General features: G+C 39.0%; 1 protein-coding gene across 4 annotated transcripts in view; it reads right to left on the bottom strand.

The window, feature by feature from the left end:
• Positions 1 to 22,769, bottom strand: part of DLG2 (discs large MAGUK scaffold protein 2) — a 1,041,736-nt gene that overhangs the window by 19,724 nt on the left and 999,243 nt on the right. For 2 of the 4 annotated variants that reach the window (XM_075140226.1, XM_075140229.1), the window contains one exon: positions 8,128 to 8,173. In XM_075140226.1, coding sequence (XP_074996327.1) covers positions 8,128 to 8,173 — 46 coding nt within the window. Of the gene's footprint in view, positions 1 to 5,077; positions 5,120 to 8,127; positions 8,174 to 9,075; positions 9,176 to 22,769 lie in introns of all 4 variants that reach the window. The other 2 variants (XM_075140227.1, XM_075140225.1) reach the window with 2 other exon arrangements.

Genomic DNA, 22,769 nt, shown 5'->3' on the forward strand with positions numbered 1-22,769 from the left:
CCCTCATCGAGCACCTTATGCTGTGGGAATCCATGGATTTTGGCATCCTATTAATGGCTGTGAATGAAAATATCTGTAAAGGGTTCTAAGGCAGGAATAACAAAAAAAGTAGTACTTATGAAGACAGCTAAAAATTATTTATGACTTAGAAAAAATCAAAGGGAATTTTTGTGTTCATTAAAATTGCTGGACTAATGGTGGTGGTTATCATCAATACACATGTGAAATACGTGTAGATGAGACAAATTAATTCTATTTTTGAACCCTTGCCTGAATTTTGTTGCTCAGCTGGATCTAAAATCAAAGAAGGCTTATTTTTCTGTCACCATTCATTTTGGTTTTGGGCTAACATGGATTACCTGTGTTGGACTTGCAAGATCTTGGAGAAATCAATTTCTTGTTTTGTTTCATCTGCACAGACTGCACTGGACAGTCAATATCCTAACCTCTATTTGGCTCAAAATCCCTTTCCTGGACCTCTATTTATGTAAGTAAACACATTACTTTTGGAAATATGTTGATAGCTATGAAAGGCTGGAAATCCAATACATAAAAAGATCATCAGCAGTCTGAGAATGAACTTATGACTGAAAAGTGGTCTATCGGCACTTTATGTGTAAGATCACTATAGCTTGTGAGAGCAGGAAATGAGACTTCAATACTTGTGCCAGTTTGAGTGTGCCTGAATAATATAGTAATCCTCGGGGAGTATAAGAGCCAACGTAAGTGTCCTAATTAATCAGTGGCCTAACATAATAATCAGGACTCCTTTAACCTTGTTCTGAGTCTTCATTACAAGAGTGACTTGCTGACGTGCTGAGAGAGGGTAAAAATCTTTGTTTCTAACAATTTTCCTTATTTTTAACTTTTAGTCATGTATTGCCTCTCTAGGTAATTGGTGCAATCATAACCAGTTATGCAATTAGGCTAAATAGATGTGGTAATGTGTGTGTAATTTTGATGACAGCTATAAAAACCTTTACTGAACTACATGTAAGAGCATTACCACACATATGCAGTAAAGAGAGTTGAAATTCATGGCCATTATGAAAATCACGTCTCGCAAAATAAAAACTGATGAGTCCACGGTAAAAAATATGTTCTTACAAGCTTGGTTTGAAAAAGAAATCAGAACATTTTAAGTTACAGAACTCAAAATAAACTTTCAATCATGGTTTGATTAGCTGGTTCAGGGATAAGTCAAAGTTGGCTGTGTCTTTATCACAACGAGAACAATTTTCTGCTAGGCCAGGACTTTATATACCACTCTGCAAACTTGGTTTTACTGCTGAGAAGAGGTGCAAATCAACTAACATGGTTATAGCCTTCATATTAGCGTGGCCAATATGATGCAGTGGCAGCTGTGTGGCAGCTCAGCCCCTTTCAGATCAGACCAACATTTGTTCCTCGCTCAAAAATACTTTTAAATTTTTATAAAGGACCAAATTCTGCTGTCAAATGTATTTGTGGTTCGCCCTGAAGTTAATGGAGCTGAAGGTTATTTGTTGGGATAAAGAAAATCCCACTGTTGGCTCCAGCTCTTTTGCTCATTACAAACCCAGTGTTGAGAGGACTGGCAGAAGAAACCACGTTTACTGCCTGTAACAGCCTTGTTGCTAAGAAGTGGTCAAAGAATTTTCTCTGGAGACCACATAGGAGGACTTTCAATTATATTATTAATTTGAAATAAGAAGTATCTGACTTCTGTAGAAAAGTTGATTTTTTAACCCTCAAGCCCAAGGCATGAGCAATACTTCAGCCAGATACTCAAATTTTTAAGCAATATGTTTTTCTAAATAAATATGAATGCATCAGAATATCTCCTAGAAAAAGCCCAGTCACTTTGTAACCCCTCTATTAATCACTGTGCAGGGCACAGCCTGGACAGCTCTCAGAAGCCTTCAACATCACTTTGGGTAGTTGTACCCCTGGTTTGGAATGGTTCTAGGAATGATCAAGTAGTACAGGTTTCAACACTAGCTACTGCTACTACTTTTCACTAAAATGCTCATCATGAGAAGCAAAAGTTAGAGAAACATGTTAAAGCAATTGCCAGAGACCCACTAGAAAAAATGCAGAACCCCTCACTCTGGACTCCAACTGGCCTGTTTTTATAGGGACAAATATAAAGGTCTGCAGGAGAACGCGTGGCACTTGCCAGTCATTTCGTACCCACACACTTTTCTTTGTGCTGGCCAAGGTGTGAATTGCTGGTTTCCCACAAATAATGGCACAGGCAACTCCTTTCTTCCTGCTCATTTGCTTGGGAAACAGAAGAGAAAAGGGACACTGGGACAGGGTCACAACCCCATGCAAAACCCTTGAGCTCTCCAGCAGTTTGCTCTATTTGCTCCCCATGAATTTTTCAGTGTCATTTTTTCTTCTCCTCTTAGTACGCCCCATTTCACCAGTGCACAGACTGAGGACTTGATGAGTTTGCAAGTCAACACACATGGTGTCCTGGTAAAATAATTTGGTTCTGTAGCAGTGACTGACGTTGGGCCCTGTTCCCAGCTACCCAGATGCAAACAAGAAGAGGAGAAATAATAACTGCATGGTGTCTTATTCTACCAGGAATGAGCTTCACCCTGAGCACCTGTATTTTTTTCCTTTCATTAGGAACAATTAAATTAGAAGGCAGTGAGGAATACGTCTTTGGGAAATGTTCACAGACTAGGTCTAATAATTACTCTTCCCACATGAGAGATATTGATAGGCTTCTACTGTGCAGTGTCCTCTCTCAACAGTCCCACAAGGTCAGAACTGCAGTGAAATAAGACAACTTCTTCATGGCAGGCCTCATCTCTCTTATCTCCATGCCCTCACATTTTGTTGACTGATCTCTCTGACCGTCCGCCTCTTGCTCTCCTCTCTCTGATTCTTCTCTGCTCCTGAGTAATTATTTTTCTAGGGGGGATTTGCTGTAATGAGCCATGCAATGGGACTGGCATTGTACTGCTGGCATAGGGTAGCCTGGAGGTCCAGAGAGCAATCAGCTGGATTCAGGAGGGCTTTAAGTCCTCACGGGAGATATGCTGATATACCATGGCCATGTGGTAACTGAACACGCAGTCAGGCTAGAGTTAACATGCCACCATGGCCATCTGAAACAGCAGTTTCCAAAAGCTGGTGACCAAAGTTGCTGGTTGCCCAAGTTATGCCTTCAAATGTCATATCAGCACACACCAATGAATCATTCGCAAACTAAATTAGGCCCTTGGGGAACCAGCTCCTGGATTTTAAAGCTGCTTTCAGTTGGCATAACCTAAGATTGGCTTCCTCTGCTGCTAAATGGCATAGCTCTCCCATGGGCAGAGAAGGAAGCCCTGCCTGCATCTTCTACACCAGGCAGCAGTTGTTGGACACACCAGTAATGCATGGGGAGCTCCAGCCAACAGGATGTAGGCTGGATGCTGCTGGGGTGAGACAGGAGCTTGCCCAGATGGAAACCACCCTAGAAGGAGAGTGCCTGCCATGGGCAGTTGTTACCCCAACACTACTTTTCCTTCCAAGTATCTATGTCCCAACTTCCCCAAACCATTTCTATCCCCTTTCTTGTACCTCAGAACATACACTTTGTTTCAAGCTATTGCACAGCCAACAAGGAACTGGCTACTTGGCCTGTCTTATGATGACATTTGGGAATTAGCTTTTGTGGACCTGCCCCAAATGTTTGGCTGCAACTGGGCACCCCTGTGAAGTCTCCTGTTTGGGATAGTTCATCAGGCATGGGATGTGCTCAGCTACCAGCCTAGATTCTCCTTTGGGCTTTTACCTTGAGCTCACCCTGAAATAAACACACCTGGAAGAGATTTGACTCATGCAAACTTTTGAAAATTTAACCTGTTGACTCATTCCTGATTGTAAAATCAGGAGGAAAAAAGGTCTTATATTTCAAACATAAAATCCTCCTCTCCTCCTCAGTAGAGGACACTAAAAATAAACCAGTGCAGAATAGGATCCTAGCAGTTCAAGAGCACCTACTGTTTTCTTGTGACTCTGGCAATTGCTTTCAAAGGAAACCTTTGCAATACAAGAGAATACAAACTACTTTACCATTACTGAATTGCATAAGATTAGCTGTTTTACTGAAACAAACCAGTGTTTATTAAGAGCTCAACTGCTATGCACTATATCAAGACTAGTAAATATGAGGTATGACACCAATGATTACCTGAATGTATGCGGGTGCTTAGCACAAGTGCTGAGCGACTGGTGGAAAACTTGATTTGCTAAGCAAATGGCTTGAAAAAATGAAACAACTGGGTGATTTAGTAAGCAATCTATCATTTTAATTACCTTTTATTACATTTTCAGTCATTTATTTAATGCCTTGGGTTTTTTTTGCTTTTCAACACTTCCAGAATAATAGTTATATTGGTTAAATTTTTTGGTATTACTAATGATTACCTAGAATGTACAATCTGCCTCTTGGCTATATGACCATATGGAGTCTGTAATTCAAACCAAGTCAGGTTGCAGGGTTGGGACCTCCACTTATAAGGAATCAGTGACATTCAGTGGCAGTGCCTAAGGAGTGAAGGTCTATCTCACCTTTTTTTTGAAGACTTCAATATGCATTAGGAAACCTGTACTGCCAAAATTAAGGGCTCAACAAAATTTTTGGGACTATTTCCTAGCCCTTCATACAGGCATGTAGAAATGCAAGTAAAAATTGTGACCTTGTAAAGAGAATGCCTTCTGCAGATTTGACCACAGCTATGGAGTAATTTTACTCTTAAAAGATCATCAAGAAACTGCCCCCTCCCTGCTGAAATAAAATTTTTGTCACTAAACCGAATAATCCTGACTTTCACAGGCTACCCAAAGCGAGGTTTGGTTTTATGTCCCAGAACACATCCCAAATAACAACCTTTCTCCCTTTTCTTATAAAGGTTGCCAGTTTTCTTTTATAGCTTTTTACTCAAGATGTGGTTGTAAATTTGAATTCCAAGCCATTTGCTCCATCCGTCTTTTTAACATTAACAAAAGAGTAGCAAGGAGAGAAACAAAATAAAAGAAACAAACAGAACAAGCAATGCAAAGTAAAAGGACTCTAATGAAAGCAGTAACTTACTGTAGCTACTTTCACTATCGCTGGCATTAGAAGAAACATGTTCTGCAAGAACAGTACAGCAAATTAAAGAACATAACCAAGCACCACAGAGCTGCAGAAACTTAAAAGAACTGCCACAGTCATGCAAAGGGAGTTGTGCAGAGAGGAAATAAAAACTATGCAGTGACATCACCTGAAAACTCTCAGATAATTTACACAGGTAAAAAGAAAGCTTACTCTCGTGTGGCATTTCAGAAAGAGACTATACGTATTAGCTACTGATATGTGTCATGGCAAAGCCATGTCTTTTCTTGATGAGACAGTTAATAACATCTCAGATAACTTAATTTCAAAGTACATTATGGTCCACTTGCATCTTACTGGACGTCTTGAGTATTTTCATGAAACCTGAGTGTCTGCTCATATTATTCTGCACTATCAGTAACGTGCATCGTTAATGCATTGGAACTGTTCCTGCTAAACTTCTAACCTATGTCCATCTTTGATCACCGTGCGCTATCCCAAAGGATTAACAAATTAACACGAAAATGGTTTTGATATCAAATATTGTAACTGTTTCTATTTTACCCTGTCCAAAAAAAGAAGACAAAGCCAATGACAAAACTAAGAAAAAAAATGGAAGAAATATTTTTTCAGACATTGTCTAGCCTCAGGAGTTGAGCTAGAGTATGAAAACCTTTACCAGATCAGTCTGGATGGGTAAATAAGGATCTAAGAACTATCATGATGGGTCAGACTTGTGGTTTGGCAAGTCTGGTGTCCTGTTTCTGTTATCATATTATTTAAAGGAAGGTGCAATCTATATCATGTGAAGTTGCCATTCCCAAACTGTAGTCAGCACATGCTATGTGGTCTCCAGGAGGTCTGCAGAACCACACTAAATGGTGGTTTTAATAGTATCTCTGGTAGAAATGCTGATTACTTTGCACCTGAAAGATCATTTGACAGTTGATACTTTTCAACTGTTTCAGGACATTTAGAAGCCAATGGTATAATGGCTATACAGAGGGGAGCCATACTGGGTTAATGAGAATGAGACACAGTGGTTAAATGGACAATGGGTACAAAGAAGTCACCTCCTGACAAACACCAGGAGCCAAAATTGGTCCAATATTTGGCATTAAACCAGCGGGCAGATTAGGCTGTGGGTGACCCATAACACTCACCTGCAACTGCCTCTAAACATTCCCAGTGAAAGAAGGAACTCATAAAAGCCAAAAATCCGCTGGGATGAACCCAGAGTAGACCACGCACGGATGTCATGAAGGATGACTATGGGAACAGTGCCAAGACCACCTCTTCTCTGCAATGTGTGTGTTTCCCCCACATACCCATCTAATGGCGTGGGGTTCATAGAGTGGGACTGATGGGGTTACTGGAGCAGCAGAAATGCGAGGAGATGATATCTGATAAAAATGTTAATGGAAAACTTTGCTCTTGGGCTTAGTAAGAAACTTTAAAAAATTAAACTTACATTTTGAAGAGAACAGTATATTGACTTTTAGACATTTCATAGCAAGTTAACAAGGGTTGTCTCAAACTAATATGCTATACAGGACTTTGAAGAACTTTATTAAACGAGAACAAATATCCTTCATAATAACGGTCATTAAAAAGCATATCTGAGTTGAATATTAGTGAAATTTGGATGGGCAGGAATGTCTAGACGTGTGTTAGTAATTGGAAGCTAGTTGTAATATTAATAGAGAAACTAGAGCCTATATAATACCTTTGTGCTACTGTTCCCTTAGCAATTTGCAGAATTCAGTTATCTCCTTTCAAATGGTTGGCTCTTACGGAGATTTGTCTTTGTAAGGACACAGGTATTCAGGAGGGTTATCAGATCAGAAGTATTCTACTTCTCTTTAGGCAGGGAAGGATCTGCACTTGTTGCTACTGAGCTGCTATGACACTTAAAGTAGCAGAATGGTTAAAATTCAGGTGGCAGTGACATTTGCTGTCTATCACTGACAAAACTAGTCTTGCAGAACTGTTCTTCTTCGTACAAGAGATGAAGCTTTCATCTTTAAATTGTGAGCTACTCTATGGCTTGAAGTTAAACCATTAAAGTGTCCCTTCAACAAATCAGTCATAAATGGAATAATCTCTAAAATTGTGTGCATGGATGTGCATTCCTGCAATTAAAAAGCACATACAAAACAGTAGGCAACGCAGTGTTAACATTCACACACATTTTGCTCCAATTACTTGGTGCTTAAGAAAAAGAATAAGAACTAAGGAAGAAGCAGCCAAACACATGCAAGTGGCATTTTCTTTAAATTATTTAGATCTGGATACAGAATATAATGCAGCTATTTATATAGAAATCAGCTGCAAATATTTCACTCTATACAATTTTTCTAGTCTAACTTTCGAGGAAGCAAAATTGCTTCTGACACGTTACACATTCTGCAATGCCAAGTCTTGAGACAGGATTGCTGCATCAGAAAAAGAAATTGGTTAAGGTTGCATGACAGAGAATAGGTTGCTAATGGTGAAATGGGTCCAAAATTAGCTTTGGAGAAGGAATGGTCTTCTCTAGCCTGCAAATGACTTCTTCCATTAATAACAAATACTAAGCTAAAATCCAGCAAAGTAACAAACAGTCCCATGCAAAAAGCTGAAAATGCAGAAGCAACAGCATAAAATAATTTTCTATTGATCTCCTCAGGATGCGATCAAGTTAAAATGTTTAACTTTCCCTTGAGATGGAGAGGGAGGGATTGTTGCTCTAAAGAACAGTCTAGGCAGCAAAACGAGTTCTAGGTATGCTACTCTACAGAACTGCCATGATGGGAACAGTAACATACTGTCAGAAACAAAAGGTGTTATTACAAAAGAAGAGAAAGTGTCTGCTTGATACACTGTATGTTATTTAATATCGTCATGCATAACAAAACGATTGAAACATTTTTAATGCATTCACAGCTGGGTAACAAATAAAACTCTGTCTTGTGCATGCTAGGAGTGGAGGGTCCTCAGAGAAGGAACAGAAGCCAAAACAAAACAAAACAAAAGAAGATTTACAGTGACCATTCCTGGGAACTTACTCAGAGTCTTTGTTCCATAACCGTCGTCACCTAATCCGGGGATGTCCTGCACGGAAGTCCCCAGAGAGAGCAATGAGAAAGGAAGAACAGCCGCAGAAGAGGAAGGAAGAAGTCAGTGGAGTTGAAATGGATACTACCATGACTGACCATGTTGATTAAGCAATCTGGATCCCTGCTTTTTCTTTCTGAAACAACTTTAAACCCATATTCTATGGGAATGCAGCCAATGAAAGAGGCAGTGACCGTTATACATGGCTTTTGGAGCTGTGAGGAAGAAGGAACAACCCAATAAATAAAGTCCCAGAAATGATTCTCACTGGATAAATTTAGGAGACAATTATTAAGAAAAAAAAGTGAATATTTGGGCTTGGAACCAGCATATATTTTTAATAATGCTGGTTCTCTATACAATTTAAGCAAGCAGTAAATGCCCAGGGAGGTACACATTCCAAGATCTGATTTACTTTTTCAAGTAAGTGTTAGCATGAATGCTTCATTTAATTGTTAAACTTTCAGTGAAGCTGCCCATGGCAATCAACTTGGAGAATGTCAAAGGCAAAAAAGAGATTAGAGCAGACCTTTTAGAAAGTAATAATTTAGTTTAGTATTGTGAAAGAAATCACATTTGTATTATTTTGAGCCAGTTCTGATCTGGGAATATTTAATCAGAGACAAGTTTGGATTTACGACAGGTGCCACAACAACTTTGAGGAACCACATTTGCTCTTCCAAAAGTTAAGGTCACTGTTTTATTCTTCTGAAAATGATGTTTCCAGGGAAGGAAGGACCAGCTGGATCCAAACTGCAGTCACACATTGGTCACAGTAGTAATACCTCTCCTGCCTGCCTACGACAGCTATTTGCCTAGATGTGTGGGGTAGTGGTATCATGCGTGTCACCCATTTTTTGTGCTGCTGCATGTGACATCGTCTCCAAGAGGTTACTTACGTTCTGGATCACTTGTTTCCTGCTCACTCTGCTCCTTGCTCTTGTAGAATGGGAATTTTCGTGAAAAGATGAAGTTCTTTTTACGCTTGTCATTGAATGACTGTGAAGGAGAAAAGGCATGGGGCAAAAACAGGGACGTCTAATTGTTGTCACACTCATGCTGACAAAACAACTAGTTTGTAAAAGTGGAGAGAACTGTAGTGACTCAAATCAGTCCAAACCAAGCGGCTGCAAAGAATCAGAGGTGGTTGCAGTGAGGTCTGCAGGTTGAAGGCAAAGCCCCTGGAGACTGGATCGATTTGATTACAGAGGTCTCAAATCACAACCTTCAGCTCCTTATTTGGAAATTATTGTGTTTGGCTTGTTCAGATAAAGGGCTACAGATGGCTCAGCATGCTTTCAGATCAAGCCACTCATCTTTAATCATGGCAGACTGTGCACAGAATTAATTAACTGGCTGAAAAAGAATAGGCTGTAAAGAGGGAAGCGGAAGCCTTTGATTTACTTATAGTAGGTATGCGAATTCAGCTCTGTGCCAATTAAAATCAAATATTTTTTTCTTGTAACTGTTGCTGATTTCATAGTGTTTTATTTGGCCTCTTAATCGACAACTTCTTAAGTGTGTTTTAATGCTTTTTTTTATGATTTAAGAAAAAATACTTTGTTTTATTTTATACATATATATTTACTCATTAGGTTCCTCTGGATATGCTTTTAGTTTTATGTGATTTAGAGATGGAATTCTGCTGATAAGCAGTATTTCATTGCATGTTGAGCAACTTATATTGCTTTAATTCTTCAAATGGGTAATTAATATGGAAGAAATTGGGTTTTTTACATGATAAAACCTTTGTCTTTATAGATAGTTGCAAGGGCTTATGGCACTGTACTATGTAAAAGCAGGATATGCCTGCTTGGGACACCTATTTCAGATACTGAATGAGGAATTAGGGTCCCTATACAGTCAATTGAAAGAAGCTGGTACTTCCAGAGGGCGCCTATATGGAGCTGCAGATAGTGCTTATCTGAAGTGGTCTGTGTCGTCCATCAGACAATGATGTCCTACACTGTTTCCTATACTGAACATATGCAATGCCCAGACACATGACTTTGCAAGTGATCACCTCCAAGAGAGCAGAGACCTTCTTAACTCATTTAAAGGACCAATTTCGTGTGTGTGTCATTGCTCAAATGAAATATAACCAGTATTGGGCTCCAATTCTGAAATGGAATAGATTTAGAGTTTCAGAACATAATTAATTTTCTTACATTTTGAAAGCACAGCATAAAATGTGGTTTAGAATATGTATTTCTGAAAGATGTGAAGTTAGGTACTGAAAATATCTATTAAAATAGTTGTCTACTTGTGTCACGGAAGTTTCATGCCACTTTTACATTTCAAGCATATTTAAAGTTCAGTAACTGAAAACAAAGGAAAAAAAAATGCACATGTAGAATAAATGATCCATGAAAATCTCTCAGAGTATGTAAACATTCAATGTGAAATTAATGTGGAGGTCATGCACAAATAATCCAGATAGCATGCAATTTCAAAATAAAGCAAATATGAAAGAAAGCCAGAGGAAAAAAAAATGCACATGAAGGATTAAAGTAATCGGTGGATGAAAAGAGGACTGACATGCATATTACATCACTTTAATGACCTAAAGGATATAATTAAATTAAAATGTGTTTTCTGTGATCATCTCTCTTATTTTTCCAAAGAAAGGAATGTAGCATGTTAACATTTCCCATTGTGAAAATGCTGTTTGTCATGATTCATCTCAATTTGACATAGTAATACTATAGGCATTACACTTAAAAAGGGGAAAAAAAAATATATACACAATAGCACCTCAAAAAACAAAGGGGTTTTAAAATGACAATCACTTCATTACCAAATGCCATTTCACTTTGGAATTAAAGAAAATGTTATCAAATTGATAAATAAACATGCTGTGTTTCACAGAGATTATAAGATAAATAACACTTATAAGTATTCTTCTTCAATGTTTTATCCAACAGTCTATGGCAAAAACTTCAGAAAGTCCATTTTCACCAGAAAAGCATATATTTTTTTCAAGCTTATGCATGATCTAACAGTATATTCCAAATTAGACAGATATACTATAATGTTATATAAACTTTTTCTCCTTTTGCAATTTCAAGTATTGCATTGCCTTTTTGATAAGATATTATTCCACTTCAATTTGGACAATCAAAATCTGGCAATTCATAGCAGATGACTATTATGTCCAACTGTATCACTGCATTTACACCAGTAAAAAGCCTTGTTCCTAAAATAAAGCTGACTCTTAGTTTATTAATATCCATAGGCAAATATGTTTATGCATGTGTTAATATTTCTATAGATTGATCAATGTGTATATTCACGTTAATGACCATATATACTATCACAATGTAGTCATAGTGATTATATTTAAAATAACAAAAAAACCTGTAAAATATTATAAAAGACTAAACTGGGTCTGATCCTGCAAACTTACAGAAATAATTAGTCCTTGGTATTAACTGAATGGGCTTACCAAGTGTTTATTTTCTTGTACATTAAGTTGCTTCAATAGAAACCAAAGACTTGATTTTGGTTTTGTATCCAATATAAATGTGATTAAAATCAGGCTGATGGTCTCCACCCTAAGGATATGAAAACCTGCAGACACCCAGCAAAATGCTTCTTACAGAAACCACAATATATATCTCTAATGTATAGAGATAGGGGGATTGGCAAAGAGAGGAGAGGGATACTCATACAGAATAAAACCATGTTTTTATCAGACACACTGTGTCAATTCCAGATTTTGTTGTGTTGGTGGAGGAGTAGAGACCAACACTGAATACATATTTTCTTTTTTAAGAAAGGATCATGCATGTGAGGAATGATGGTAGGGTTAAACTACAAAATTCAGATGTATGTTTTTGAGAGATTTTTTTTGTATAAAATGGAAACTTCGACACCTGTCAAATATTCTGGAGCCAGTTTCCACAGGGTTTCCCTATGCTGCTGGAGAGGTGTGAAATAGCTGCAGGATAAATGAGAGAGAGGTATTTGCCTACATCTCTCAGCCTGATGCAAAAGTTGCATGCAACTGGAATTGAAATTGTGATATCAAGCTTAGGCTTGATTCAACACTATTTATGCAGGCAGAGTTTCTGAAAGTCAGTGAAAAAGTGCCTGAAAATGGATTCCTATATAAGTTGTGATTTCTTTGCCATAAATATTGTAAAATCCTGTAATGGCAAATAACTCGGGCATTTCAGTTGCAGTGACAAACCTGTACAATAGATTATTTTTATACCTCACTGCCATCAGTTCACACTGACTACCACTAACCCAGGAACTGGCATTAGTAAGCACTTTATATAGACAGGTGCCTAAGACTAAAAAGCAAATGACATTTTCAAGTGCTGTTTGACAACTGAACAGTGAGGTCATTCTTCACACCATTTGAACTGTGATGAAAAAAGGAGTCTTTTCTCAGAAAAAAAGGGGAGAAAAGCTTTCCCCAATGTCCTGGCTTGAATTCTTGTTTGATACTACTTAGGCATAGACTGTGTTTTCAAGAAGCCAGAAAAAAATTGTGATGTGCAGTCTTGCTTGACCAAATATCCCCACATGTCCCCAGTTGTGTAAGCCTGGCTTACACATACCAACCTTCCCTGGTTGTGACAGACATCAAGACACTGTGTGTTTCTTCTTCTTAAGAACTCCCTTCAGTATTTTTTTGTGTCAACATCAGTTTTGTATTCTAAATGCTTTTCCCTAGGTGCAGCAGCCATATATATATGTGTGTTACTCATCAGCTAATAGGATAGTGTTTTTTTAAAGGAAATTTTCATGTAACATTGAATAAACAATCCAATTTCAAAATTTGCTTTAGAGTGGTGAACATCACAAAGAACAGTGCATCAGTAATTTGATAGTTGTACCATATTGCAATAGGCAACTATATCATTGTTTACTTTGAGCTTCTTCTCAATTTTTGTTCACAATGTGGCTGATCCAGCCCATACTGTTTAGTGCAGATGTGCTCTTGATAGAGGTTGTCCTCTTTACGCTTTGCAGAAGAGCCTAATATGTTGGGGAAAGATTTCTTTTGATGCTCTAAAAGCTCTGAAAGCAACGATATCTTCTAAAAGCCATTGAACTCCCAAATATGATTGGGAATACCTTATTTTGCTATTTCATTCAACCAATGCTAATCCTCAGTCATGAGCTGGGAACCAGTGTTCAGGGATCACCTGAGAAAAAGCTGTTCCAGAGCACTGGCTGTGAAATTCTTTTATACAGGGTGTAGATAAATTTCATTTACCACCTATTTTTAGGCAGGTTTGAGCTAAGCTTTAGCCTAATTTTTATGTTACGTGATTATCTGTATCAGTCTTGTTCTGAGATTGGTCTAGCAGTGTATATGTGTTCATTCATTTTGCTGCTTCTCATCTGCCATAGTTGTTTTGATTCTTTTCCTTTATTACCTGTTTTTGGCCTAACTTAAATGAAAAGCCCTCACTTACACAGCATTCTACAAAAATCTACAAAATTTATCAGCAACATTATGTCCCTGCAATCTTTTTCTCTGTATTTAATTCACACTTTTTGTATTAGGGACATTCTTTTACTCTGTTTGAACACTGACTTTAATAAAGGTTTGGGCACTCAAGCGCTGTTAAATCTCTACATGTTAAATCTCTCCCATCATACCGAAAAGTTGCACTGATAGCAAAAAGAAAAGTTTTGGACTGTAACAGATACTCAGTGTCATTTCTCCTTTCAAATATATATATCACCTCTCTGCTTTTATAGTGGGCTTTTTCACTTAGCAATTGAAATGCATGATGAATATGAAGTCTCCAAAACAAACTTTTGAAGACAATCCTGTGTTAGTATATTTGCTTTATGTGAAAAGTGGTTTTGCAGTTAGCATGGCAGCATGGTCTGGGGAACATGGGTCAAGCCACACTTTGGGATCTTCTGCCTCATTGTCCCATCTGCAATACCAGGAGCATAGCAGTGCCCTCCTTACATGCACTTTGTGGGGTCTAGGTCAATACTATGACCTTGTGGATACTACTACTGAGGCCATTATCTTCTTTTATTAAGATAATGAGGTATACTGAGCTTAAGTGGCTTAACCAAGTCCAGAAAAAAGCCAACGCTACTGAGCCATTCTTGCTTTCCTGGTGTAACTACAAACTTGGCCATGGACTGGGTTCACACACAGGAAGCTCCTAATGACATCTGTGCAGACATGCAGAAGATAAACTAAGAAGTTGTTAGTGGCAACAGTAAGCTTGGTTGTATAGTATATTCCTTAAGACTATATATCTTTCCTATATATCTTTCATTTGCAGTCTGACCACACAGTTACATGCTGGCAAGCAACACTTGCCAACTTCTCTATGTCTTTTTATGAGATGCAGGGGGAAGGATGTCCCTATTCTGTTAAGTTCAACCTTAAATTTTCTTCGATATTGCAAGTATTTGGGGAAAAAAAAAAAGCCTGGGCTGCAGTTATTCCTTATTGAATTTTTGTACCATGATCTGTTTTGATAAGTGAGAACAAACTTTGGGTGAGAAGAAGCTCAGATGAAGATAACTCTGCTTGCTTAGTTTTCCCGTGAAGTCGCAGGGAGATTTGGACCTTGGAAATCCAAAATGAAAAAGTACAAGCCTGACTAAAAACTCTGTTCTGTCTGGCTTCTACAGACAAGGGTAGTGTTGTTTAGTATTTATAAATATGAAATTTTACTAATCTTTTTTTAAGACTGAGTTAATGCCACTTGTCAGCCAGCAACTCAATTTTAATTCCTAACAAAACAGTTAAAACCAACACAAACTACCAGCGGAACAGAAAGACTAATAGACTTTCAAGAAAGCATGTAAAAGCAGTATTTCCAATTCTGCAAACGTGTATTTAACTTGGTGCAAGGTACGAATCACATTAAAAAGGGAGTACTCATCTGTGCTAATTTACATTGCATCATTGTCGGCAGGATTGAAACGCCAACATAAAACCCTTGCATATGTGACAGCCAAGGTCATTTACAAGTATCTGAAGGTTGTACACAAAGAGGGTGGGAAGGATTTGTTCAAGCAGCAACACTGAAATTAATAGTGTGAAAATAAGAAAGGGCAAAGCTCCTTGACAGTGAAATCAATTTGGATGTAGAATAATCTGCCCTGAGGGAAGTGGAATAGCCTGGATCATTTTTCACATTTAAAACAAATCTGCTAATCTTAAGTACTATGGGGAATAGCACTGCAGTGCTGGGAGAGAAGGGGGCGGTGAAGGGAAAAAGCTAAACAAGAAGCCTCTCCCAGCTCTGATGTCTGTGTTTCTGTGATGAGATGCTCACAGATCCGGCATCACAGAGTTGTGCTGCGGTCCAGCACGGGCTTTGACCTAGCCAGGCTCACTACAGTCCTATGGGCAGTGTGAAGGTCTTCCTCTCCTTTCTCAAGGCTCTCTCTGGAGTCTGAAAGTGTATTCGATGTTTGGCAACGTTGTCGCAAATCTCCCTCTACTGGTTTAAATTTTTTTTTTTTTCAAAAAGTAGCTTTTCCCATTAGAGCTGATGCATGCCATCAGCTACTGATCCCGCTAATAAATCTTTGTGGGCATGAACCTGTCTCAGCATCCTTTGTGCAACAATGCTGATGAAAGAGCCTCAGAAATCAACAGTAACGTTGGTGGCCACTTGGCAAAGTCTTGGGACTGTCTGATCACCAGCCCAGACCCACAGATTTCCCTTCAGTGTACACTGTAGGACCTTTATCGGTTTGATCTTCATTCCTCAGTTTTGGTCAGATATTTTCTCATATCTTTTTCTTAACTCTGATTCCCAGTTGACTGCTGGTGCTTCCTTAGATTTGCAAATGAAATTGAGGATTTTGGTCTCTCCTATGCAATCTTTTGAATTAATCTCACTAATAAATAAAGCTGGAGAAGGTGTTAGTTATCTGTGCTGTTAAAAAAAAAAACAACAACTTGCTCCTTTATCACTATTTTTTGTGGAATCATTTATTTGTGCAATCAAGTGCTGTGCACTTGGCTTGCACAAGTGTAAACTACCGCGTAAAATGGCCCATTGCGTAAAAAGAGTAAGTTGTATGAAGGCCTTTGTTACTCTTATTTTGTGAAGTAGTAGCGGAGAAAGATTTACAATACCTACATGCTTTCAAACTATTTACTGAAAGATAATTAAAGCAGACTTCTCTTTTGAGCTGCCCTTTTGAGTTAAAGGCGGAGTGACTAGTGTAGCAGGCTGAATTATGGCAAAGATGTGGCTCAGGAGACAGTGAATCATACCAGGCTCATGGTTTTCATTTAAAACATTGATTTATTTAGGCCTTACAGCTAAAATTATAAAAAATAAAGGCATGGGCAAACAAAACCAAAGTCAATCTCTATGAGACTGGTGTGAGGTTTGTGTAGGAGGTGAAGTTCCTCCATCTTCCAGTAATGCACCTTGCACTATCAGTCTCACAGATGGGGATATCAAATTAGATGGACTTTGGCTTTGACCCAGGTTGGCAGTTCCTGTGTCCCTATAACCTCCCAAACATGGTCTGTGAGTCACTGTAAGTCAATCATAATTGAACTGCTTGAATTCGAGTGAGCCAGAAATAGATGTGAAATATAGAGACTGTATCACCTTGATGAGTGTTAACGTTTAACTCCACTCTTCTGGAGTTTTGTGTGAAATCTTACTAGAAGAAAACTTTGTTCTGTTTCTAATTCTTTGACAATACCTATTGCCAATACTATACATTTTTCTTTCCAACCACTTTTTTTACAAGAAAAGCCAAGTAGCTATGACGTTATGTATACACACATGCAAATTTCCTACCATTTAATTCAGGGCATTAGACAAGTTATAAAAATAGCACACGCATGAAGTTAAACTCAGCACAAATTTTTGCTGGAACAGCTTAGAAGAAAAGCAATTAACTCTCAGCTGTAAACTTGGGTATTCTACCTGTGCTAGCAAATTTTCACTGTGTTATATTTAATCTGTGACCAATTTAAACATTACACTACATATCTTTATGTCAGTGACTCTCCTAAACATTTCCCCTACCTAAGCAGGGATGACACAACACACTTGTGGGATAGAAAACACTGGTACTATAGGAGGAGCGGCTGAGGGAACTGGGACTATTTAGTCTGGAGAAGAGAAGGCTTAGAGGAGACCTCATCGCGCTCTACAACTACCTGAAAGGAGATGGTAGCGAGGTGGGTGTTGGTCTCTTCTCCCAAGTAACTAGTGATAGGATGAGAGAAAATGGCCTCAAGTTGCATGAAGGGAGGTTTAGATTGGATATTAGGAAAAAATTCTTTACTGAAAGAGTGGTCAAACATTGGAAGAGGCTGCCCAGGGAAGCGGTGGAGTCACCATTCCTGGAGGTATTTAAAAGACGTGTAGATGAGGTGCTTAGGGACATGGTTTAGTGGGCATGGTGGTGTTGGGTTGATGGTTGGACTCGATGATCTTAGAGGTCTTTTCCAACCTTAATGATTCTATGACTCTGTAGTACCTAACATTATGGCCACCTAAGAAACAATATTATCTTATAAATAAACTCCACACAATTATCAGGCTGAAGAAACTGGAAAATCTATAAGATACATGTATTTAAATTGCTCATAACTGAAGAAATGACTCCATCAGTATTTCTTTCACTAACAAGCTGCCAATAGGCAGAAATATTTTTCTGGACCAAGATCAACCCCAAAGCCTTTATTTCTCACATTTGCTATTCTATTCCATTATATGTACAAGTTGCAGATATTTAGAATTTGTATTTCTCAATAAAATGCAAAATGGCTTTTCCTTTTTTTTTAAACTGGAAATCAGACCCAAAGATGTTTTACTTTAGTATATTTTTTAATTTGAAAGAAAAGCTTCTACTGGATTTTTAAAAGAAAGCTACAAAACCATATTTCTTCGCTTCAGCTGAGTAAAAGCCTGAAATTTGACTTGACAGTATTTTTCACAATTTCTAGAACTGTTTCACCACTTTAAACAAACAGGCTCCTTAAGGCATGCCAGTTCCCTGCTAGAGTCAACACTGCTACCATGGCATAAATTAAAACTGAATACTCACTTGTTTTCCTTTACTTTCGACTGGGACCTGGGCCCAACAGGCATTATTACTAAATTACTGCCTGTCTTTGTGGAGTGCCTCAAGATATCCTGGAGCAATGAGACACTGTACAGTTAAATTTTCCTGGCTATGTGCTGTTTTATCAACTGAATTTCATTTGATTACTTGAGCACATGAGTGAACTAGATGCTGATGACAGCAGTATTTCTAATGTACCTTGCAGAAAGGCTGAGTGAAATGTGTTCAGCTCAAGGGAACAAACAGGGCAGCCCAATAATATGGGCTCAGGTCAAAACAGACGTGCAGCCAGCGTCCACTGCCTGGCACCAGCTCCAGCTGTCTTGAAACGTGAAGACAGGACTGTGGAGGATGTGAAAATGCACAAAAGAGCAAGGGCAGCTGGACAAATGAGACCCAGCTTTTCCTCTGGCATGGGGACAAGATGTCTCCTCCAAGATACAGGCTGCACTGGCAGGAATGATGCTGAGATCTGATTCTTCCATGACATCCAATGCTACCCCCATTTCTGAGGTCCTGCAACTTTTCCAGAACTTAAATCCAACAGAGAGAAAACGAGAAGCCAGACAGCAACAAAGCCAGAGGGAGAAGAGCAATTTATTCCTCCTGCCTGAGCTGGGCAGTTTCATACCAAAGCTTGGAGAGTATCTTCAGACCTACTAGTGCCCTCTGCCAATAAAAAGTCCTTGTGCAGAAAATATCTCTGCTCAGTAATTTGCTTTTAATAATTTCCACCAGCTTTATTTGACTTCTTATGAAGACCTATCTATAAGAATTGATGAGGAATTCGTGCAACATTACTTTTTTATCCTTGTCATTAATTTCCATTTTATCACAGAGGAGCATTCTTGAATGATTGCTAAAGAGTAACAACTAAATTCAAATATTGCAGAAACAATGGTTTTGTAAAAGATTTTATGTCAATTAGTAATGGAGATGTAAACCCAGAAATTTTATGACACGAATGATTTCCAAAGCTTATTTTAAGTTGCACACATAAAAAATTGTTCTTATTCTCTGGTTACAGCAAAGCAAATTTCAATCATTCTGAGACGGGGGAGTGTACAGTAAAATACTGATTCACAACGCTTGCAAATAAATGACATGCAGAATGATTTTCTATAAAAAGCTCAGTTATGAGTAGAAGGGATTTTTCATGTCCGTAATTTTTCCACCTGTAGGTATACAAGCAAAGTAGTTCAGGAGCCTGCACTATCTCCACAGCAAGAGTGTAATTCATATTGACACAGCTATATGCTGGGCTGAGCAGAGGGCTTACCCCTATGCGTTTCTAGATAGCTTTGCCTAACCTAACCTAACCTAACCTAACCTAACCTAACCTAACCTAACCTAACCTATCCAAGCATTTATATTTTGCACTTGGCAAAGTGGTAATGGAAGAGTATTGTCCTGGTTTCGGCTGGGGTAGAGTTAATTTTCTTCCTATTAGCTGGTGTAGTGCTGTGTTTTGGATTTAGTATGAGAATAACGTAGATAACACGCTGATGTTTTAGTTGTTGCTAAGTAGTGTTTACAGTAGTGAAGGACTTTTCAGCTTCCCATGCTCTGCCAGGTGCACAAGAAGCTGGGAGGGAGCATAGTCAGGACAGCTGACCCAACTGGCCAACGGGGTATTCCGTACCATGACGTCATGCTCAGTATATAAACTGGGGGTTGGTGGAGGAGGGGGATCACTGCTTGAGCATCGGTTGGCGGGTGGTGAGCAATTGCATTGTCCATCACTCATTTTGTATAATCTATTATTATTATTATTATTATTATTATTATTATCCCTTCCTTTTCTGTTCTGTTAAACTGTCTTTATCTCAATCCACGAATTTTACTCTTTTTTTCCGATTCTCTCCCCCGTCTCACTGAGTGGGGGGAGTGAGCGAGTGGCTGTGTGGTGTTTGGCTGCCTGCCAGGTTAAACCACAGCAAGTATATTCAGAATACTTGTTACAAGTGCCTAGTTTATTCACTGCAACTACTAGCGCAAAGATTAGTCCAAAAGAAATGGCTGAGAGATCTACGTCAGGCTTTTAAACTGCACAGTTTGAATAAGGCCCTGTGGTTCTTAAAGTTTAGATTATCATGTCTGATCAAGATAAAGCAGATAAGGACTGCAAATCCTTGTCACGCCTTAGACTTGTGAAGCCCTGAAGGGCCATAACCCTGTCTCGCTGTGTCTTGAAATGGCTGCTGTGTTTTTTAGAAGGTGCACCCAGGTAAGGCTCACAGAAATGGGATCCACTGCGTCTAGCTTTAAACATTTACCCCGTAGGTGCCTGGGGCAGAGGTAGTGACCCCAGGTTCCCTTAACAGTCAGTGCATGATTCATCACATCTCTTTTAGCCAACAGTGGCAGGTTGGTGCTCTTCACCATGAAGAAAGGAAGAGTTGTTCGCCTTGGGATTTTTGAGGTGGAGAAATTTTAATTTAGGAGACAGCAAATTCATATTAAAAAAAATCAAATAATGTATTACAAGATTTACAGAATTGTCCCACCATCATGTGTAAATCATATTTCTGCAGGAAGCCATATTTCAGACTTTCCAATTGTGCAGGTAAAATGTTTTTGTGAGAGGTAAAAACCAAGCTAGAACATTAAGACTCATCTCTGCATGTGTTCCTTAGACATTTTCCAGAAGATTATAAATAAATGCCTAATGGAAGCATATTTTAGGTAGGATTTATTATTAATTATTTTTAATATCGGTGGGTGTCCAATAATTGTCTGGCACTGAGACAATAAAATATTTTTGTTTTGGGCAAATTGCAATGTGTTTGTTGGAGTGTTATTGAAGAGTCATTTTGTTTATACAGCCGAGGCCACGCTGTGAACCATTCTGGATGCTAAATGTTACTAGGAATGCTAAAATGTTATTAGGAATCAGATCAGATCCCAGTGGAAATACTCTTTGAGATTTTTTTAAGGCCTGCCTAATCCAAAGTTTCCCTTCAAATGTCTCTAAGCTGGATGACTGAATTCATATTCTAACTTTTTACTCTAGTTCATGTCTGCTATTTTTAACGTGACTAAACCAATGTAACGATCCTTAGCAAAAAACACATACTAGGGCTCAGGTCAACTTCTACTGCAATTAATGGGAAGGCTCTTTGTCTTCAATACATTAGAAACACGATGCAATGGAAATAAAAGAGAATACTCAATTCAGTTGATACTACAAGTGGAAGTAGCACCAAGGAATGGAAAAAGATTTGTAAACTAAAATTTAATTACACAGCAAAGACTGATTTTATTTCTAATGATCAAAATTAGTCAGAATTGGTAGTATAAGCCTTATGTTGAGCTATATATACCATTAGTAAGCCTAACATTATCTAGTGGTAGCAAATGCTGTTGGAATAGTCATAAGAAAGGCAAGCTAGAAAATTTTGGACCAAAGGGCTTTGATAGTCACAGAACAAAGTAAACAGCAACTCAGTCCTGGTTATTCATGATCTCATCTGGGATCACATCGGTGGGATGTGTGTCTGCAGGACAAGTAGGTTCAATAAACTCCCACAGCCCGTGGTTCTTGCCAGGGCGATGCTGTCGGTTTGCCTGTGCCCTGCCTTGTGTCTTGCCCATCCCACCCCACCTCACTGACATGACCTCCTGCCTTGTTTGGACCTGACTCATCACTACGGACTTTCTGGGAACCACAGGGCTGTGGACCAACCTTGGTTGCTGCCACCAGATTCTCTGTTCATGCCCTGGGACTGCCCTGGACTGCACCCCTTGTTGTGAGGCTGCTGTCACCCTTGGGTCCCGGTGGAGCAACCCTCTCCTGCTGCTCCCCAGTCTTGCGCTGCATCCAGGTCATTGTCCTCCAGCTGCTATCCTGGGCAACAGAGCTGACTGCAGTTCACTCTGCCCTCTTTAACCCAACGTCTTTAAAAATAGCTGTAAGTATAGAAATAGAACAACAACATTGCAGCAGCATTATTCACTGGCTTAAAAACTACAGTAGTGGCAGGCTAGAAAACATATAAAAGGGCTGGATTGCACAGGCAAGTACACAGAGGCAGATTGCTCCTAGGCACATCACTCCCAGGCATATGTACCTCCAGTTCCCGAAGATTACAGCTACACAAGTCATCATTTTTCTAAGCAACGGTCGGAATACCAGTTGGAGGCCAATTTATAGCTGAGCTGAGCACTTATTCCAGTAAGAGTGCTCAGATTTCTTTGAAGAATACCCCACAGGCAGCCGTTCCCATTAAATAGCAACAAGAAATTAGAAAGACTGGGAGAACAGAGAAAAGTCAGGCTAGATCAGTAAGGAGGGATAAATCTGGCTGAGACCAAGAATAAAGAATATTTGATTGTGTGTCAGTGCCTACGCCACCTTCACTAACCCTCCTCCGTATCATCCTTGCGGGTAGGTGTATGCTGCTTAATTTACGTTCAACCGCTCTTCTTTTTAGTACATCACTCCACCTGTGATCTCACAGATTCTGGTGTTTGACACTTCCATTATCTTTTACCCGGCATCTGTTGCTATTTTCTCATCACCAAACTTAGAGGGCGAAAAAAAAGGCAG

Source organism: Calonectris borealis, chromosome 1 (assembly GCF_964195595.1).
Source record: "Calonectris borealis chromosome 1, bCalBor7.hap1.2, whole genome shotgun sequence".
NCBI classification, from domain to species: Eukaryota; Metazoa; Chordata; class Aves; order Procellariiformes; family Procellariidae; genus Calonectris; species Calonectris borealis.